This window comes from Silurus aristotelis (assembly GCF_946808225.1).
Source record: "Silurus aristotelis genome assembly, chromosome: 15".
Lineage (NCBI taxonomy): Eukaryota > Metazoa > Chordata > Actinopteri > Siluriformes > Siluridae > Silurus > Silurus aristotelis.
The window spans coordinates 18,663,369-18,683,472 of NC_139588.1; the positions used below are offsets into that span (position 1 = coordinate 18,663,369).

The 20,104-nt window shown below is 40.1% G+C and overlaps 1 protein-coding gene across 29 annotated transcripts in view; it reads left to right on the forward strand.

Annotated features, from left to right (window-relative positions):
* Positions 1–20,104, forward strand: part of arid1b (AT-rich interactive domain 1B) — a 62,387-nt gene that overhangs the window by 2,033 nt on the left and 40,250 nt on the right. For 24 of the 29 annotated variants that reach the window (XM_083562387.1, XM_083562394.1, XM_083562391.1 and 21 more), the window contains exons 2-3: positions 8,936–9,142; positions 16,019–16,159. In XM_083562387.1, the coding sequence (XP_083418513.1) occupies positions 8,936–9,142; positions 16,019–16,159 (348 nt within the window). The remainder of the gene's footprint in view (positions 1–8,935; positions 9,143–16,018; positions 16,160–20,104) is intronic. The other 5 variants (XM_083562392.1, XM_083562385.1, XM_083562398.1 and 2 more) reach the window with 1 other exon arrangement.

Sequence of the window (20,104 nt, forward strand, 5' to 3'; positions counted from 1 at the left end):
CAACAAAATTTTTTATGATCATACTATTCATTAGCAAATGACGTTTCTAATTTAAAAAGAACGTTGCTAATGGCGGAATGTTGGCACGCTACATGCTAACTAGGTGAGGAAGTCTAACCAGGCGTCTGATTTATTTTATTATTTTTAACCGGTTCTAAGGTTTGTAATTTTTGCCCAGTAAAAGAATATTTTGAAAAAACAATATATATATATTTTACATATTACTTATACGATAAATTCGACATTTACTTTGTTTCAGTCGCATATAATTAAAGGTAGCTTTAGTGTATGTAACCTGTCCGAAAAAGGCTAATGCTAAGTTCAATTTAGCAGTGATTGCTAACAGATAAATCAACTTAAAATATACGATAAATCACAAGTCACTTACTAAACAATTAAAAGCGTTACACTATGTGACTATGTGAAACAATTCAGATAAATAATAAACAAATAAATGCTATATTAAGGGATTTTACTTAATTTGGTATTAGGAGCATATGTGATATAAAATTTGTGTGTGTGATATATATATATATATATATATCACACACACACACACAAACACAAACGTTTGCATTATTTAAGACACCTGTATATAAAAAAAATCTTGGGGAAGTTTGTTGTTCCTAAACCTTCAGTATGAATGTTATGATGGTGACTGATTGGTTCCTCTTTTCCTTTTACCTGTCATTCAAAGTCTTTCGAATAAAGCGAGCGATCATATTAATGCGATAAAATCTTTAATACTTCGCAAACTATCAAGTCAGTTGTCTACTATGAAGGTCAACGTCCCCTTAGACCACAGTGCAGGTTTATTAGGAGCCGTGAGGTTTTTTTTGCTATCCTCCTGTTTTCCCTGTTTTAAAGTTTTGTTTTTTTTGTTGTATTTTTTAAAATGAGTTCTTTGTCAGGTGTTGGCTTCAAACCTACAACATTCTGGAGGCTCGTCTGATTAAAAACCGCATCGTAACGTTTCCCCTGCCACAGCAGCTTTGCTCTCCTGGCCCTGCTCAGCGAGGATCAGCAGCCGTGACCTTCACGCATGCAGATTAGCCATGTGCTCTGTGTGTGTGTGTGTGTGTGTGTGTGTGTGTGTGTGTGTGTGTGTGTTGTTGCCAGTGCTCTCAGCAGGAAATGTATGGAGCATATCTGCTCCGTGCCCTGATTATTCCCTCTGTCCAGCCTTGAGCTGACTGAAGGAGGTGCCAATGCATCGGGTGGTGTTTTTCCACACACTCACCAGGGTTTGAGCACAACCGAGAATTAAATATGAGTCTTTTACATACCAGATTTCACTGCGTTTTACATACATATATAATGCAATGTGAAAAGTGGATTCCCGACGAGTCTATCGTGATTTTTTTTTTACTAGAAACGTATGACCTCCCCTCATGATCCCTGCAGAGGCTGGAAGGTAAAATATGAAGGAAAATATAAACCTTTGTTCTGTTGACCTCTAGTCAGCATATTTTATTTACTACCTCTTATGTGGCACTGGATCAGAGGTTGTTTTATACAATTGTATATGGTAAGATCTTCCCCGATATTGCACACTGGCGAGCTCCGAGGTGCTGGTTTCTCCTGGAGTCGGTAGGTTGTGGGTGTGGAGCATGACGCGAGCGCTATTGTGGTCACTTATGGGCATGTGCCATTCATCCAGCTCTGACGTGAAAGAGTCCTGGCCACGGTGTAGCTTCAGCACATGGAACTGTATTTCTGTCTTTTAATGAAGGGGAAAATGGGTTGTTTGTTGTATGTTGTATGCCAGAAGTGTTGGTAGTAGCTATTGGCAGCACACACTAACTATTCTAGCTACCGACACACCTCGGAAATGCACGGTAAATTTGCAGAGCTTTCTTTAAACTTGGTCTGTTCTTCGTTTTGTTGTTCTACACATTTTAGGGGATAAGATGGGAAAAAAAAGGTTTTATAGATTGCTAAATAGGGCATCACTTGATGTAGTGATTGGTCTGAGCAATCAATACCTAATTTGCATAAAGTTAAGAAAATCTCGATTCTCATAATGGTCTATTGAGGTAATTGTAGCTCCATATGGCTTGTAAGTTTAACACATTGTGGTTCATTTCTGTGGGTAGATGTGTGTGTGTGTGTGTGTGTGTGTGTGATATATAGAGTGCAACCTCGATATTTGACGGGGGTTACTTCTATGACCCCTCGGGAGTAACAACAAATGGCAAGGTTTTAACTCTTCTTTTAATGGTTCCTTTTTCAAGGGGAATTTGTACACGTACTCAAACTCAACAAAAATTGTGAATTACTCGTCATAAATGTTTTATTTACTACCTTAAATGAATAATACAATCATAAATTAGTTTTTCAAACATTGTGTAATTTATTTGTATAAATCCTGTTTTGAAATATTACTCTGAACTTTCGAGCCTCTCGCGAGCTCTCAGATTTCTCGCGAGAAAACAGTTTAAATTGTTAATCCTAACGTTCCTGACCATTCGGTTCCGCTGCAGGTTCCCGCCAATTTTAATATAATCCGCAGCTTGCTGATAGTTAGGTTTCAAATGAGAACCCAGTTTTTGTGCATTGTACCAATCGGAGGTTAGGCTGCTGTTTCAGGTTCTCTGATTCAGGAGAGTCTTTGCGCTTTGCCATTTTTTGGTAACTCAGTGACATATGCTAATCGAGTGATTTTATATATAAATATATATATATATATATATATATCACCTCACGTCCTTAATGAGTGTTTCCTGTTTCTTGTGTTCCTCGTTTCAATACATGCCGGGTTTATTTGGCTGCCGCAAAAGCCCCAGTGCAACTTTTAATATATTTAATGGCAACATACAAATTAAGATGCTTTACTTTTTGCGGTTTCATTCGAAAAAAAGAATCTGCAAAGTGCTTGCAAAAGGGAAATCAGAAGAGAGTCAGAGATGAGACGGATTAAACCTCACTGACGTTTGTACAGAATTTTCTGTATATACAAAACAGTACCAACACTGAATACAGTGACGTGCTATGCTTTATGGGATTACTAGTGTATTTCTTGTCAATAAGAACACAGTATTATTAAAAAAATCCGAGTTGCTTTGATGTAATTAATATAAAGGCATGATTTTATGCTGTAACCAGCGAGTTTGTAACACACTCTTCACCCATTTTTTTTTTTTGTTGTTGTTTGATTTTTCCACTTTAACCAATTTTTCTTTTAGAAGAGTTAATTAAAAATGTATTCCCTGAAGCAGTGCAGGTGAATATCTGTTCTGTATTCTGATTTGGTGTGTTTTTGAGGGTTATTTAGTGCGTAAGCGAGCGAGTGTTTAGCTCTGGTTTCGTTCTTATTTTACATCCGAGTAATCACAGAAAGACTCTCGGTTCACAAACGACCCTGTTTGATGTTCATCACAACCCTTTCTGTAATTAGTTGGGTAAATGAGCAGTGAGCTAACCTTTCCTTTTTTTTTTCTTAGCAGGGAAAAAAACAGTTTAATATCCTCTCTCTTGTAAATAAACCCCATACCCTTTTTGTACCTTTTTTTTTTTTCTCTTTTCAATTTGGTATCATTAGTGCTGTTAGTGGTTTTATATCGAGAGCACATAATTTGTCTTACCCATAGGTTCTAGTCTCAAGTCCAGATTTAACATTTTCCCTTCTACCAAATCTCATCCAGCTGACCAACTATTCCTACGATGAGGAGTGAGTTTCAAGACCCGCTCTGTTTACAAGAAAGTACTTTATTTATTTACGCTTATCACCTTCAACATAGTCCCCTTGCACAAAGCTCCTGGTGTTCCTGCCACATCTGGTAGTCTTCTTTTCGAAGCGCGTCGACTGAATTCTGCATTTTCGCGCTTGATCTCCGCAGTGGTGTCAAAACGGCGAAGTTTAAGCCGGATCGTGATCTTCAGTGCGAGGAGATTGCACATGGTCAGGATAGCAGACGTGGTCAAGCACATGGTTAGAAAAGCACCAGTTGCACAGCTCCTGATGGACACAGGACGGTCATTTCGCACACTGACTTTTGAAGGTCAGTGCTCCCAGTGACTGTGCGTGTAGCCTTGTGCTGCCATCTGGTGGCCTGTTAGAAAACTAGTCTTTTTTTAAACCACCTTGTATGAATGATATAAAATGAAAGTGGCTCTAGATAAGGTAGTCTGCACACACCCTTATCTAGTGTGATTCGCAGTTCTCATTTCTATAACTGAGCTGTTGAGGATGGACGGCTCAGCAGTGACACCTTGGTGGTGCTGGGATTCGATTTGAACCCATGACCTTCGGAAGTCCCAACACCTTAACCACCAAGTTACCTCACTTCCTTCTCAGGCTTGGGACGATAAAAGGTGGGAAAACGCTACAGTATGTGCAGTTATCAGCTCCCGACTCTTCGAGGTTATCACAATTTTTAATTCAAGTTGGTCAAAATGAATAAACCTCATCCCTACACATTTCGATGCCATTACGATGCTGCCCAAGAATGCCCCCTACTAAGGGTAAATAAGCTCTGCTGACTGTTTAAAAGAGCTCTTGCTGGATTCAAAGTGGCTTAGTCCTCATCAGAGCACAGTAACACGGTCTATTGAAGCTTTTCTGACTCATTATAAAGTCTGGCTCGTCACTGTGATCTGTTTATGCTGTGGTGTGACTTTCTGAACTTCAGAAGCAGTGGAAACAATCTCTCTATGGAAGCAGACCAGCTGAAAGAGTTTGTAGAGATCATTACAAACCCCAGATTTATAGTTTTTTTTAAATTATTTTTTGTTCTTGTAAATTGAGAATTAAAGCATACTTGTTTAGCTGTTTTACTTTCAATTCTCAAGGCTTTTCTCCTTAAGTATATACAATTCTCGAGTCAGGTCTGAGGCTCTGATGTTTTTAGCATATATGCTTTTTTTCATCTTTAGATCTTGCATTTGTCGAGCTCTCTGTGGGTTTAAATGAACCATTCAAGATTTATAATTTAATAGCGATCTTATAAAGAAGGCCATTCTGTGAAATAATGTGTTTTCTATTGTGTGTCTATTTTACATACACTATATTGACAAACGTTTGTAAGCCCCCGATCAGATTGCTATATGCGTTCTGAACATCCCATTCCACGTGCAATCCCCATTTTCTCCTACAATAAGCTTCACTCTTTTGGGAAGATCTTCCACTAGATTTTGAGTGTGTGTGTGTCGATTTGTGCGCATGCCTTCTTAAGGGCTTTACTGAAGTCAGGTACTGATGTAGGTGAGCTGAGGAGGCCTGGAGTGCAGTCAGTGTTCAGATCCCGAAAGTGTTTAATAGGGTTGAGATCAGAGCTCTATAGCAGGGCCACTCAAGATCTTCACTCCAACCCATGGAAAGCATATCTTCAATGATCCGACTTCGTGCACAGAAACGTTGTCCTGCTGGAACAGGTTCAGGGGAAGAACCAATGTGGCTGGAGAAGTCAGGTGTCCCAATACTTTAGCCCATACAGGGTGTACTAGTTTAGAGTTGTAGATAAGCAACTGTTCAGTGCCGTGGAGGTTGAAAATGTCAAACGTTGATGCAAGAAATTCTGCGATCATCTGAGGCACCAACATAACCAAAATTGTATATATTAAATTTTTTATAATTGTATTAACACCAGAGGAAAGTTTTCATGCTTCACAAAGCATCGTGTGTATGGTTCATGAAGTTCTGAATGTTGCATTTGATTTGATTTCTTTAAAGGATTTATTTGTTTTTTGTTTATTTTTTAAAGAGGGGGTTTTGAGAAAAGGGAAAGTGTGAAAATTGTAGTGTGCCAAGACGTTGGCTGCTGACACTCAAACTGCTAGTTTAAAGTGCCTTCACGAGAGTTTCTCAATTGCACACATTTTCTGTAAGTGCTGCTCCAAATTGCCCTGAATTTGGCCGTGATGTGAGAAGATTAGCTCTTTGTTTTTTCTTGTTTATTTTTCTCTCTGAGTCCAGGTCACTGAAGAGCGAGTCAGACTCTCCCCATCAGCGTATGGCACACTGCCCTGAATTTCTGCACTTGCCAGCTTTTTTGACTGCGGTCTTCAGCCCAATGAGGTCAGGGATGATGGCCTGTGTGTATGTGGCTATTCCACTGCTGTTTCCGATTCCCTCACCTGCACTCAACCTGCAGGATAACGGAATCCTGGGATCTGATCTGTCAGGAGGTGGTTGATTTTCTCAAATGGCAGCTTTATGGCTCTTTTTATTTTATTTTACACAAGGTGCAAAAGTATTGAAACATTTGACTTATCAACCCGTATGTGGTTCTTTCTCGAACAAAGTTTGGGGCGCACAATCGTGTAGGACGTCTTTGGATGTGGTAGAATTCACTAGGAAACCCAAACCTGTTCTAGCATGACGATAGAAAGCCAACTTCTTGAAGATATGATTTACATAGGGTAAAGAGGAAGATCTGACCTCAAACCTATTGAACACCTTTGGGGTAAATGTGAACGCTGACTGCACCCCAGACCTCCTGACCTCACCTACATCACTACCTCACTAGACTACCACTCTGCTTGTGGCTGAATGAAGACAAAATCTGGTGAAACATCTTTTGAGAAGATAGAGGTTATTAGAACAGTAAATGGGGAGTAAATGAGGAACGGGATGTTTGAAAAGATCAGACAAAAATCTGTAGTCAGGTGTATTAGTTATGTTAATAAAAAGGATCTTGAATGAGGATAAATGTCTAATTGTTGATATGATGAGTCTCCAGTGTCAGAGTTTTGTAAAAATCAGTCGCACTGTTGTTTCTTTACTCTTCCTGGTTCAGGAAGGTTTTCAGCAAAGAGGATTTTGCCTTTTTTCTCCCCTGGCAACTCGAAAAAGTATTTTTATTGTCTTATTAAGTTCAAGGACGGAGAAAAGGAGAGGCTGGTGATTGCATGGTAGTGTCTGATGTAATTTAAGTGAAAAACAGCCTCTAATTTAAGGTGGTTTATAATTATAAGCTGTTTGAATGTATGACATGTTGGTCACTAATGAATTGAAAATCGTAATTGGAAAGGTTTTGGAGCAATAAACCATTGCGATGTGGGTCATTGCGATGGTAAGAGTAACTCAACATCACTACACACCACTATGGGCAGTAATTACATTCTTTGCGAGTATGTGATTTTACTTTTTCCCTTCCATCTTTTGTGATGTTTTATTAGCTAGCTAAGAGCTTGCTAGCTCTTAATAACCGGCTGTCGTTTCTGCATTATGCGTTCAAATGGTGTTGCGTTTGCAAGACTGTTTATAGTCAATTTCTGATTTCTCAGACTTGTGTAATGAAATGCTTATTATAGCTGGACACACAAGTTTAGTTAGCTGTCAGTGCTAAGTGTAATAAGTATTAGTGTCATGAAGAGGCTCTTGTAGGTAATTTAATAATCCTAATCGCTATAATAATGTTATGAAAGGCTATTTATACACCGCTTTGGTTCTTGTAAATGCACTATCCAACTGAGAATTTTATTTGTATAGCGCTTTAACAATGGACGTTGTCCCAAAGCAGCTTTACATAATTAAACGGATTATTGCGAATATAAATTTCAGGGACAATGGCGAGGAAAAACCCGTATTCAGAGATAGAGAAAACTATCTCTGGATAGGTTCCTCTTAAGAAACTTTGACGAGAACCCATCTCCCCCTGGGTGACACTGTTCATTAAGGAGTACCCGGCTTTGATGGCAAATAATGGCAAGAATATTAATGTGGGACTAAAAGTTATGTAAATTGTTAAATGATAATTTTAAGCAGCTAATTAGTCATTTTAGCTTGTCATTGTATGTGATAAGTTAATTCAAGAGGGTAAATTGTCATTTCAGCCCCATACAATACAGTGCACAATAAACCAAGACCATGTTCCTCTAAGAGCAAGTTGCTACCAAGAACAACATAAACCACCATAGCACAAGACTAACTAGAACAAACAGATCTAGAACACTGGACTAGGGGTCAACCGATTTATCGGTTTTGCTGGAACTATCGGCAGAAATCCATAACGATAGTTTTTCCGGGTTCTGTGTCGTTGTCATTACAGGAGCGGCCTCTAGAGGCGAATTTGTATTTATTTATTTATTATTATTTTTTTTTTTTTACATAATTTATGAATTATCTAATCATTTATTAATTAAATGTATGTGTGTGTATGTATATGTATATATATATAATGTGTATGTATGTATATATATACGTATATGTATGTATGTATGTATATATATATATACATGTGTATATATATATATATATATATATATATATATATATATATATATATATATATATATATATATATATACATTTTTATGATTCAGGCCTGTTTTATTTTTGTGATAAAGTTCAGTACTATTTTACATAGTGTTAAAAATCTAGTATTCACTTTAAAAGCTATTGATTGATTAATCGGTATCACTATCAGTCGACCTCTACACACGACATTACGTAACGTTCACACAGACTGTGCGTTCTTTAAAGAAAGAGGTAAAGTCGCAAGCACTGACATGACACGTTAAAGCGCTTAGCACAGTGGGGAGAGTCGAATGCTGGGTAATGTAGTGATGGCACATGACGTCATTGGCGCTCAAAAATAATGGCAAATACGTGATCTTTCAAAACGCTCATCTTACAGAGAAGATTTGTGTCTGGGGCTTTGCAGAGACAACAACGTCCGTCTGGTGAACCACTGCTAAACGTTTTTTCAGTAGGCATTCAAGTTTTTTTTTTCTGGTTGATGAAATTGACACTGAGACAGGTTTTAAAAGGACATTTACATAAATATTTGAGCTTTTCTCAATCAAAAGCAAATAAACACAGCTGGGGTTGGCCACAGCTTTTTTTTTTTTTTTTTGTCCAATTGAAAAAGAATCGCACTGACACCTAGAATTAAAATCTCTGTAGCGATACATTTTTGAACATTTATATAGTTCAAGATTTGAGAACTCAGATGTTAATATCAGTATCTCACCACTGAAACTCTCTTTCCAGGTGGCACCCATGGACACGATGGCCATGAAGCGCTCGCAGCTCTACAGCATGCCCAACAGCCCTTATTCTCAACAACAGCAGCAGCAGCAGGCAGGTGGAGCCTACTCTGGCCAGGCGTACGGCGCTCCCGCCCCTCACCGATATCCAATGGGAATGCAGGGGCGTGGCCAAGTTGCAATGGGAGCCATGCAGTACCATCAACAACAGGTATGGACTGATTCTAGTGGAAATTGCCTAAGCGTGTGGATTCTGAACCTGTAAGAGCCTGAAACAGGAGGAACCTGTTGTAGTGCTAGGGGTTAAACACTTATCCTTCAGGTTTCATCAGTTCTGAAGATTGCAGGCCTGTTTGGAGTTGTTTACAAATACCGTTTTCAGGACACACACACACACACACACACACACACACACACACACACACACGTTGTATTTAGTATGCCAAGACCTATGATGTATTTTTCTCCTTAAAGCAAATACCAGGGAAAAGTATCAATGAGAAGAGCTGTGATTGATGTCTCTGATATAATTACTGTTTAGATAAGGCCTAGATTTTCAAAATAGCATCTGATGAACAGTAGGGCTGTAGCATTCTCCACTCTGATTGAGTAGGAGGTGTTAATCATTTTATAACAGCAGCTAAGATGCACTTTTCTTTTTTTTTTTTTGGTCATGTATACATTACAGCGCAAAGAAGTGGCAGTTTAGCAGCGTTGAGGCTTGAAATCCCCAACCTTCTTATCAGTAACCCAGAGGTTTAACCGTTAAGCCATCGCTGATCGTATTTCCTTGACACGATGTATGGTAATGCATGCAGTCTTGTTTCCGTATTATTGTTTCTCTAGCAACAGCATGCATGCGTGATGAACCGGCGCCTGGAATGGGTTTCGGGTGTTTGTTTAACATTTTAAGAAGGAACAGCCATTGCCTTTTGTAACAGTCAGAGGTAAAGCTGTAACGTTTTTGGATAATTGATAGTCTTGGCAGGAGAGATGGCTTTTGGTTTCTGGGAAACAACCATGAGAGCGCATTGGGCTCGAACACCTGTTTTTATAGCGTCTACAAGGTGCACAGGGACTTGTTTTGCTGATGTTTTGCAAGCCGTCGCAACCGTGCACTATATGGACAAAAAGTTTGTGGACACCCGACCATGATATCACCCGGATTTTGATCATCCCATTCCACATTCAGTCCCCATTTGCTCTTATAATAACCTCCATTCTTCTGGGAAGATGTTCCACTTGATTTTGGAGTGTGCTTGTGTATGTTGTTGGTAAAGTCAGGTACTAATGTAGTTGAGGTGAGAAGGCTGGGACTGCAGTCAGCATTACGATTGAACATTTTCAATAAGGTTGAGGTCAGATAGCAGGTCTATAGCGGGAGATATTGCTCCAACTTAAGTAAAGCATATGCTCATGGAGCTGGCTTTGTGCTCTTGCTTTTGGTCGTCCACGAGGAATTGGATATGACTGAAAAAGCCAGTTGTCTCAGTACTGTTTTTAATTGAATGCATTTTGTTTTTGTTTATTTTTACTTTAAAAAATGGTCCCGGAAAATACGGTAGTTATGTTGCCTTCAGAAAACGCGTTTTTACTGGGCGGTCGTGGTGCTGATTTGTTACGCCAATGATAAATACATACTAGTAGCTGATCAAAAAACGATTCTAATTATAATTAGTACCATGTAATGCACAAAGAGTGAATTTGGATTTATATTTTTGCTTCATTTACACGTACACACAAACCACTGTCTGTTTCTGTGCTGTGTTGCTCTGGCTTGCAGACTTTGACTGCTCCCTGATAAGATTCAATGAAAGCTTGCCTGCTGGGGGACTCTCATGTTAAGTTTCGGACAATGATCGCCCCCCGGTCACAGCCAAAAGATAAAAATGGGTGCAAACCATTCCCAGATGATGGCGTGACGGAACAACAACAACAAAAACGCACCTCTCCAAAAGCACTTTGTTACTCAGTGGTCGTCGCATAATGAGATCGTTGTAGCCTGGAAGGGTTCGTATAATCTAGAACCTCAGGGAGGGCATTTTTTTTGTGCTGTTAATGTTTACTCTCCCCAGTCCTGGAGGACAAATAATGCCTTTGATCTACTGCAGGATTAGATGAGCAGAGGGCAACGCTTTCTACAAGCTCACCTGAAATTGGCGAGTCAGATGTCAGGGGATCCCTGCTGTCGTTCATCCTGACAGTATCGGATCAGGTGCAGGACACAAACGAGTTTAGAGACAGCAGTGCGTTTTTTCGTTTCCGTTCGGAAATTTCATTGGTCTAATGTTATGGGGTTCAGTTTTTTAGCTTGAAGTTTGTGTAACCAGGAAAAATCCATAAATTAGCCGCTTCGTTGTTTAAGCCGTGGGGTTCAAAGCGTGGGGGAAAAAGTAGCGGCTTATAGTCCGAAAAATACGGTATATAAAATATGAACTTGTGCCTGCAAGTTTAACCCTTATAATTTTATCCCTAATGAGTAAACCAATGGTCACAGTGGCAATGAAAAACTCCCCTATCTAGTATGAGGAAGAAACCTTTAGAGGAACCAGACTACGAAGGGAACCCATCCTCATTTTTGTGTCCCCGAATATCTATTCATTACAGTTCTATCATTGCTGAGGTGTGCTGTTTATTGATTGGTCCTTAAAGACCATACTCCGCCCACTGTAAAAGTCGTTCCAGAATTAAGCCTCTTCTGCAGCTGGCTCACAAGAAAGCCCACAAACAGTTTGCTGCAGACGACCTGTCCAAAAGCATGAATTACTCAAACCATGTCCTGTGGTCTGATGAGACTAGGATAAACTTGTTTAGCTCAGATGGTGTCCAGCATGTGTGGCGACTCCCTGGTGAGCAGTACCAAGAAGATTGTGCCTTTCCTACAGTCAAGCATGGTGGTGGTAGCATCATCCGTCTAAAGGTGGAGAAGCGCCATGTGTCTAACATCCAGCAGCTCGGTGATCTCATTATAGAGGAGTGGAAGAGGATCCCAGCAACAACCTGTGCAGCATGTTCACTTATGGTGTACTTGCTTACTTTTGGAATTTTTAAAATTCTTTTTAATTAAATTTGTCTAGTGTCCTGCTCATGGTGATTGTTATTTGCACTTGGGAAAGTTTGGAAAGTCCCTCTGCTAACCTTCTTTATGATGTTTTGCTGGAGATTACTGTAAGTGCAGTATCTCAAGAATGGAGATGATATGAAATGGCTGGATACGAAGTTAACATTGTAACCAGCAAATCATTTTGTAATTCCTCTAATAAGGTCAATGTCAGAGCAAGGTCAAAGCGAAATTCTTTAAAAGCGTTTATTCTGTTTGAAGTGTGTTACAAGTTATCGCAATGAGGACCAAATGTGTTGATGGTGGAGACGTCCCCTGGGCATTTCGTTGGTGTCGAGTTCGACTCCGTGTGCCAAAGTGTCGGGTGAATCAGATTCTGTACAGCATCGGGACTTTTAAATCGTATAATGGAGAAATTTGAGGCTTTGTGTTGTCACTTCAGGTTAAAAACATCGAAGCGACTCTTCATCATGACGATGCAAAGATCCGCCAAAAACCTTGTGAGCGCTTTGTTTTTTGAACACATACTATATGGGCAAAAGTATTAGGGCACTTGACTTTTCCAGCCATTTTTGGTTCCTCCATTTAAATTAAGAGACCCAAACCCTTGATAATGCCCCTGTGCACAAAGCCAGCTCCATGAAGATATGGGTTACATGGTGTGGAGAGGAAGATCTTGAGTGGCCTGCTTATAGAGCTCTGACCTCAACTCTACTGGACACCTTTGGGATAAAGACCTCCTCACCTCACCTACATAAGTACAGGTACACAGCAACTAAATGCAGATTAGATTTGCACGAGTTATTGTACAAGGCAATGAAATGCAGTTAGTATTTACCAGAAGTGCAAATATTCCCAGTTGTACAAAATCCAATGAAACATCTTCCCAAAAAATGGAGGCTATTATAAGGGTAAATGGATATGTTCAAAAAGCAGGTGATCTTATGGTTTAAGACTTGTGTTGTGGACGAGACTGAAATAAAACGTGTTTTTATCATCTTTTTTCCCCACTCATTGTGCCAATACTTGTTCATTATTCATTCTCTTTCTATCTCTCTTTATATATATATATATATATATATATATATATATATATATATATATATATATATATATATATATATATATATATATATATTATATATACGCGCGCGCGCGCACACACACACACACACAGGCGCACACACTACAGATGTGTAGTAGATTTAATGCTTGCAGAACCAGTAATAGTAAATGGTCCTGATCTCCTTTAAATAGAGAAATGGCGTTAATCTGAAGCCTCCAGTGTGTAGAGGTTGTTTTATGTGGAAGTGTGTTTGTGTGTGTGTGTGGAGCAGAAGTAGGCTGACACTAACGATTATTTCACTAATCGATTAATCAGATGTGTTTGGTTTTTTTCTTCGATTAATTGGATTAAAAAAAATTACAAATATTAATTGGTGTACAAATGCCTAATCATTCGCTAAAAACCACAACAGTGACTAAAAATGCGGTCATTTACTGCTGCTGTTATTTTCTGCTTTTAGATTTAGTGTTTGTTCTCACTGGTTTAACTGAAACCATCACTGACACGTGAGCGAGCCGATCGCACAACCTGATGCTCGCGAGTCACGACAAAACAGATCCAGTGCGACTTTCATGAAGATACAGTTTACACAATAACACTACATTAAACTATACCATTTTCACATGATGAATGATGACAAGCATGAATCAAAGGAGGTTTATTTCCATTCAGCAGACCACAATTTTGGGGCTTTTCCATGCACTGAGAAAACAGACCAGAAAGCACCTTTTATCACAAAGAACTTGATAGAAATGAAAAAACAGTAGGAAGAGATGGACGTGCAAACTATATGGACAGAAGTTTGTGGACACCTAATTATAAGATTGGTATGTACTTTATGAACATCCCATCCATCCCACGTTTAGATCCTATATGCTGTTATAATAACCTTCACTCTTCCGGGAAGATGTTCCACTAGGTTTTGTGCTCATTCAGCCACAATAGAGGTGTTCAAGTCAGAACATGAATTTGTTTGTACCAAATAAACAAATCACCATGTAAGCACCTTTTTTGTGTTGCATATGTTCAGGATGCTGAGGATGCTAATAATTATTGTTATTTTACAAAATATTCAGGTTCTAAATCAACCTCTGTGGTGTGTGGGTGTGTGTGTGTGTGTGTGTGTGTGTGTGTGTGTGTGTGTGTGTGTGTGTGTGTAGGAATGGGGAAGCGGAAATGGGCAACCACATAGCTAAATTGATTAGTGCAGGGAAAGGGATAAAAGTCGTCATAGCGACTCGTCTGTTCTTTCTGCTTGGCCCGAATGATGAACGCAGATGACTCCAGATGAGGCAAAGAGGCCGTGCCAGTACCAGCTGTTCCCCTGTAAACATGTTACGTAACCCTGGCTGAGGCAGCTTGTGGTGGTTTGGAGCTCACATATGACAATATCAACACACACACTCAGGTGCGCTCTCGTTGCCAAACACAAGCCTTCACGTCGAAGCAGGCAGGGATGGTCTACTGCCATCAGTGTTGATTTTTGGCTTTCAGAGTTCTGACCCTCGAGTGTTTTAGCTCCTGATTACTCCACGAGAGCGTAACGTTCCCAACAAACATCTCTCTCTGCACTCGCTCCCTCACGGAGACCAAATTCCATCACTCCAGAGCGCTCCAGATTTTAGCGGGTGGTGCGTCAGTAATAATGGTCCGTAGGGGAAACACAATGCTCTGTGTGTATTTATATACAATTACTCAAGGAATCGTTTCAGCCTTAATTCCGATTGCTAGAACATTTAGAGAGGAATAAATGATGGAAGAAACTCCTGACTCTAAGTTGCTGTAGCACCTGTGGCCTTATTTTTTATTTTTTTTATTTATTTTAACTAGTTGAAAAGGTTTTGGGCTTAATTTTTTGACTCAATATCATTCTAATAGTAGATTTTTCTGCTGAGTGTAACATGAGTCTTTTCATGTGAAACTGAGTTGATTGAACAAGGAGTCTTAATAATTGGAATCATAATTATAGCCCCAATAAATCTTAGTACTTTGGATACTTAAGTTCGTTTGAAGGCAAATATGTTTGTAAAAGGGACACTTTTATTTTAACTGCTGTATCTCTACTTTAACTCAACTACATGGGTTATGTACTTCGTCCACCACAGAGTTTCTCCCAGTACCACAAGAACAAACGGGTAAATTTTATTATTTTTAATAATCACACACACACAAATAAACTAAAAAAAAAAAATACATTGGCTGAGGTTTTGATAGGGTGGGAAGTGCTCATAAAAATTTTTTTTTATTTTTTATTTTATTCATTAACCAAGAACATAGTGATGGACAAAAGAGAACATCTTGAGCAGTGGAACAGATATGAGATGGCGATTACACATCCTGGCGATGGGATAGCATTCATCTCCTCCCCCTGTTAATCTCAGGCAGGAGTAGCGCTATTCATGCGGAAGATGGCAGACGGCTCTTTGTGAGTGTATTCGATGCAGTTGGTTGGCTGCTTGTGTGAAAATGGAGCGTGGAGTTTCACACGTGTAGATTTAAAGCCACTTGTAGACTCGAGGAGCAAACAAGGTTTTATCACAAAGTTTCAAGACGACCTCTGTCTTGTAAGTACTCCGATAGTACTTTATTTAACTAAGTTTACACGACAGCGCCTTCAAAATAGTCCCCATGCACAGCAATACAGCGCTCCCAGCGTTCCTGCCTCATCTGGAGTGTGTCCTGGAAGTCTTTTCGAAGCGTGTCGAGCACCTTCTGCCGTTCACGCTGGATCACCGCAGTGGTGTCAAAATGTTCATTGGCATTAACTTCTTAAAATGTTAATTGAGTTGAGAATGAGGACAAGGCACGGTCAGTGGGGAACTCGGTTACCATGTTAACCTTTTTTTTTCTATGGTCATAATATAGTGCAGTTTAACATTTATCCTTCCCTCAGGGTTTATTTGATGATTGTATCTGAGTAACTGTACCAGTGTAGTTGATGCACTGTGTATCTTCTCCAGCAGGTCCCGGCGCAGTACGGACAGCAGGGCACGGGGGGATACTGCCAGCAGGGTCAGCCTCCGTACTTCAGCCCTCCTCATCAGCAGCCTGCAGCTCCATCACAGCCTCCCTACATGCAGCCTCGAGCTCCACCACAGCAGGTAGGAGCCTTAATGCAGCACAGCACACAGACATGCAACAGAAACATCACGGACACATGCAGTGGAGACTCAGACAGGCATAGACAGTCACACACAGCGAAAACAAACACACACACACACACACACACACACACACACACACACACACACACACACACACACACACACACAACTTTTTGTCTGACTGGCTCCATGCGACTACATCCAGCGTCTGCATTCTAGCTTTTTCCGTTTTACTCTGTGTGTGTGTGTGTGTGTGTATGTGTGTGTGTGTGTGTGTGCGCGCTGTAATGAACTGACCTTGAGTGTGGATCTCTCAGGGCCGTGCAAGCAATCAATGGCAGCGCGAGCATGGCGCTTGTGCTCGCTTGTATCCTCGGGCCTTTGTGTACACTTGCAGTAATTTCTCATTTTCATTATTTGTCCCGAGAAACGTTTCCACGTTCCTACACAGACTCGGGGCCCCACTTCAAATGGAAGTAATAGAATGATTTTTTTTCCCTTGTTTCTTCCTAGACATGGCTTCCATTTTTTTGTAATTTTTTTTTTTATTTCTGGTTGTTTTTCTATTTATCGAATCGTTTTTGTTTTGATTCGATTCTTCCCCAAATGCCACTCCGTATGTGGCGCAGTGTCGGCGTTCCTGAAGCACGTTGCGTATTGTTTTCCAATTTCCCCGTATCTCAGCCGCTATAGAAATGCAGAGCGTCACGTCTTGCTGTGGAGGAGTTTCTACACAAGCTGTTCTGTCTTTGCTTCTGCGCCAGGCTGTAGGCTCAGGCCGGCTTCACCCTCGGCCGTGTGCGCACTTCCAGTAGGATGGAAATAAAGCAACACGCCGACCCGAGCCAAGGTTCCTTCCAAGGGCTGATTTGGCGTGGAGCCAAAAGATACCATACTTGTTCAAGGCTGTTTTAATATTCCACAAAAATCTTTTAGAACACAGACGGTTTCAATTGCCGGACATTTGGTGCTTGATTTGAGATTTGGTGCACATGTTCAGTGATTTTAAAAAACGATTTTTATTTATTTTTATATCTGAATAAAGAAAGGACCTTGTGCTTAAATGTGTTGCTTTGAAGGTTTTAATTTCGCCTCTCATATACTTATTCACATTTTTACTATTCGTCCGGTAAAATTTGTAGCGTAAAAATTTATTTGCCTAAAAAAACCCCAAAAAAACCCACTTTTTGATATCGAATAGTTTCATTAAAAATGGTGTAACTGGTGCTATTCTGACCATGTGTATTACATCTGCGATTTGATGAGGAACTGCAAGTTAGAGCAAAGAACTTGAGAAGAACTTCACTGGAAGACAACGAGCGATCAGGAAGTCCTTTAATGGCGAAACCATTCAGCAACTTGTGCATGATGATCGCCGGAGAACAATCCACACGATCTCACTTCTGCACCCACCCTACTCGTCAGATTTGGCTCGGGTGGACTTCGCACTCCTCCCGAAGATGAAGATCCGGCTCATAGCTCCCCGTTTCGACGCCATTGCGGAGATCCAGCGCGAATCGCCGAAGATGCTCGAAACGCTTCGAAAAGATGTGCCAGGAACGCACGTAGTGTGGTATTGCTGTGCATGGGGACTATTTTGAAGGTGATGGTGTGTAAGTGTAGATAAATAAAGTACTTTCTTAAAAACATAGCAAGCCTTGATACTTTTTCTTACCACCTCATGGTGTTTGGACTGTTATGGCTGATTTAGTTCAAATCAAATAGCCATTATTTTCCTCCTGTCCCAAAGTCTACATTAATCAGGTTGTCTGCTGCTTTAGTTTCGAGCTGTTGCACCAGACATCATGCAGAAGATAAGATACGAGCAAGCAACGTCCATGACTGTGTTTATTTGTTTTACTGATATCAAAAGTGTGAATGTGACTATCCAATATGAAGCACGTCTACACCATTTTATGACTCAGCTAATGGGGATCTTCAGTGTCTGAGAATTTTATGAATCTGTCTGTTTGAATCGTGATTACGGGGGCCAAGCACTTTCTGGCCTCACGCCTTGCTAAAGGTGGACGACCGGTGTCATTAGGTTCTCATAGCACTTGTTTCCAAGGAGATACGCTAAATTAATGGAGAACCGCGAGCTATTGCCTCCCCTCCTGCTCTCTCGGTAGCAGATAATTTCCGAGTTTAACACCGTGTCCTTGTTTGGTTTTGGTATATAAAAGCGTGTGGTATATAAAAATGCCCTCGTCCCCTGTTTTTTTCTTCGCTTTGCAGTTAGATTAGATTATACGAAGCATTCTATTGGTTACCAGAACCTCCTATCTGGAAGCATAGCAGTAGTAATAATAATAATAAGTGGAGAAGAAAACCTAGACATTACGATAGTTCATTTAGTGCTCGACCTGGTATTAAGGTTTCAGTTTAACTCACAGGCGAACTTCAGCTGAACCTTTTGAAAGCATGGCAGAAAAAGAGGGTGAGCTTTGCTCTCTTCGCTCTGGAATAAATAACTAAAACAAAAGGAATGCTATTACTCAGTAACAGTCACACCGGCCGCGCGGTTTTGCTCCGCGATCCACACAAAAGCGTCCTCTGGGATCCGAATACCAAATCACACCTTTAACATCATAGAAGAAATACGACAGAGTGAACTTTGAACGTTTGGGGAAGGTTTGATCAAGGAGTTCAATACATGATTTATATATGGGTTTGATCACCTGATCAAAAAATTTAGCTTTTTTTTTTTTGAACATCCCATCCTACATTTAGTCCCCATTTCTGGGAAGGTTCCCTGGAGGTCTAGTGGTTAGGATGCGGCGCTCTCAATGCTGCGGCCCGGGTTTCATCCCTGGTCAGGGAACCAACCCCAGCCATTAGGGTTGCACAAGCCTTAGCACCGGTCCCAAGCCCGGATAAATGGGGAGGGTTGTGTAAGGAAGGGCATTCAGCGTGAAAATGTGCCAAATCAAACATGCGGATGATCCGCTGTGGCGACACCTAAGAAGCTATGGGAGAAGCTGAAAAGTTTTTCTGGGAAGATGTTTTACTAGATTTTGGAGTGTACCTTCATCATTCAGCCACAAAGGTGTTAGTAAAGTCCGCTTACTGATGTAGGTGTGATGAGGAGGTCTGAGGTGCGGTCAGCGTTCACCTTCTTCCCAAACGTGTTCGGTAGGGTTGAGGTCGGCGCTCTATAGCAGGTGATCTTCTACTCCTGCCCATGTACAGCATATCTTCATAGCGTATAAGTGAAGGGATAATGAAATGCTCCTACATCCAAAGACAGCCGATAGAAATGTACGGTAGGAAAAGTCACGCGTCTCAATCCGGTAGCGTATTATTATTATTATTATTATTATTATTACTATTATTCAGAATCTAATATCTAGAAATTTCAATCTAATCTTGATGACATATTTATACTAAAGAATTTTATAAAATATGATATAACTAATGAACACCTTTCTATCAGCTTTTAGAGACTGGGAATAAAAATGTCAGTTCTACTAACAATCTTTTGTTTAATTTCTTTATTAGAAACGATTCTAAAGTGAAAATAGACTAGCCTGAATTCTTTAAAGAAATTTTGAATGCCTTTGATCTCGTTTGATTCTACTGAATATATTAATAGACGCTCATGATTCTATTGCGTGGATCTCTGTTCTGGGTCCTGTGTTTTCCTGGATTTTACTTTTGACTTTTGTTCGATTTATTTATTTAATTTTTTTTTTACTCTTTGTCCTGCAAGAAGCTTCTGCATTTAGAATCAGTGTAGCTTCAGTTTTGTATAATTTTGGCTGAGCAAAATCCCATAAAGTAGGAGGCTCTTCCAGAAACTTTTCAGCTCTTTCTTCATTTTCTTCATTAGCTTCATCGCGGCGTTTTTCCTTTGCCGCCTCTGACGTGGAAATAACGTTTCCAGAAGGATGAAAAGGAACCCCCTGGATTGCGTGTTTTTTGTAGCTAAGTGGAAAAAAGCGT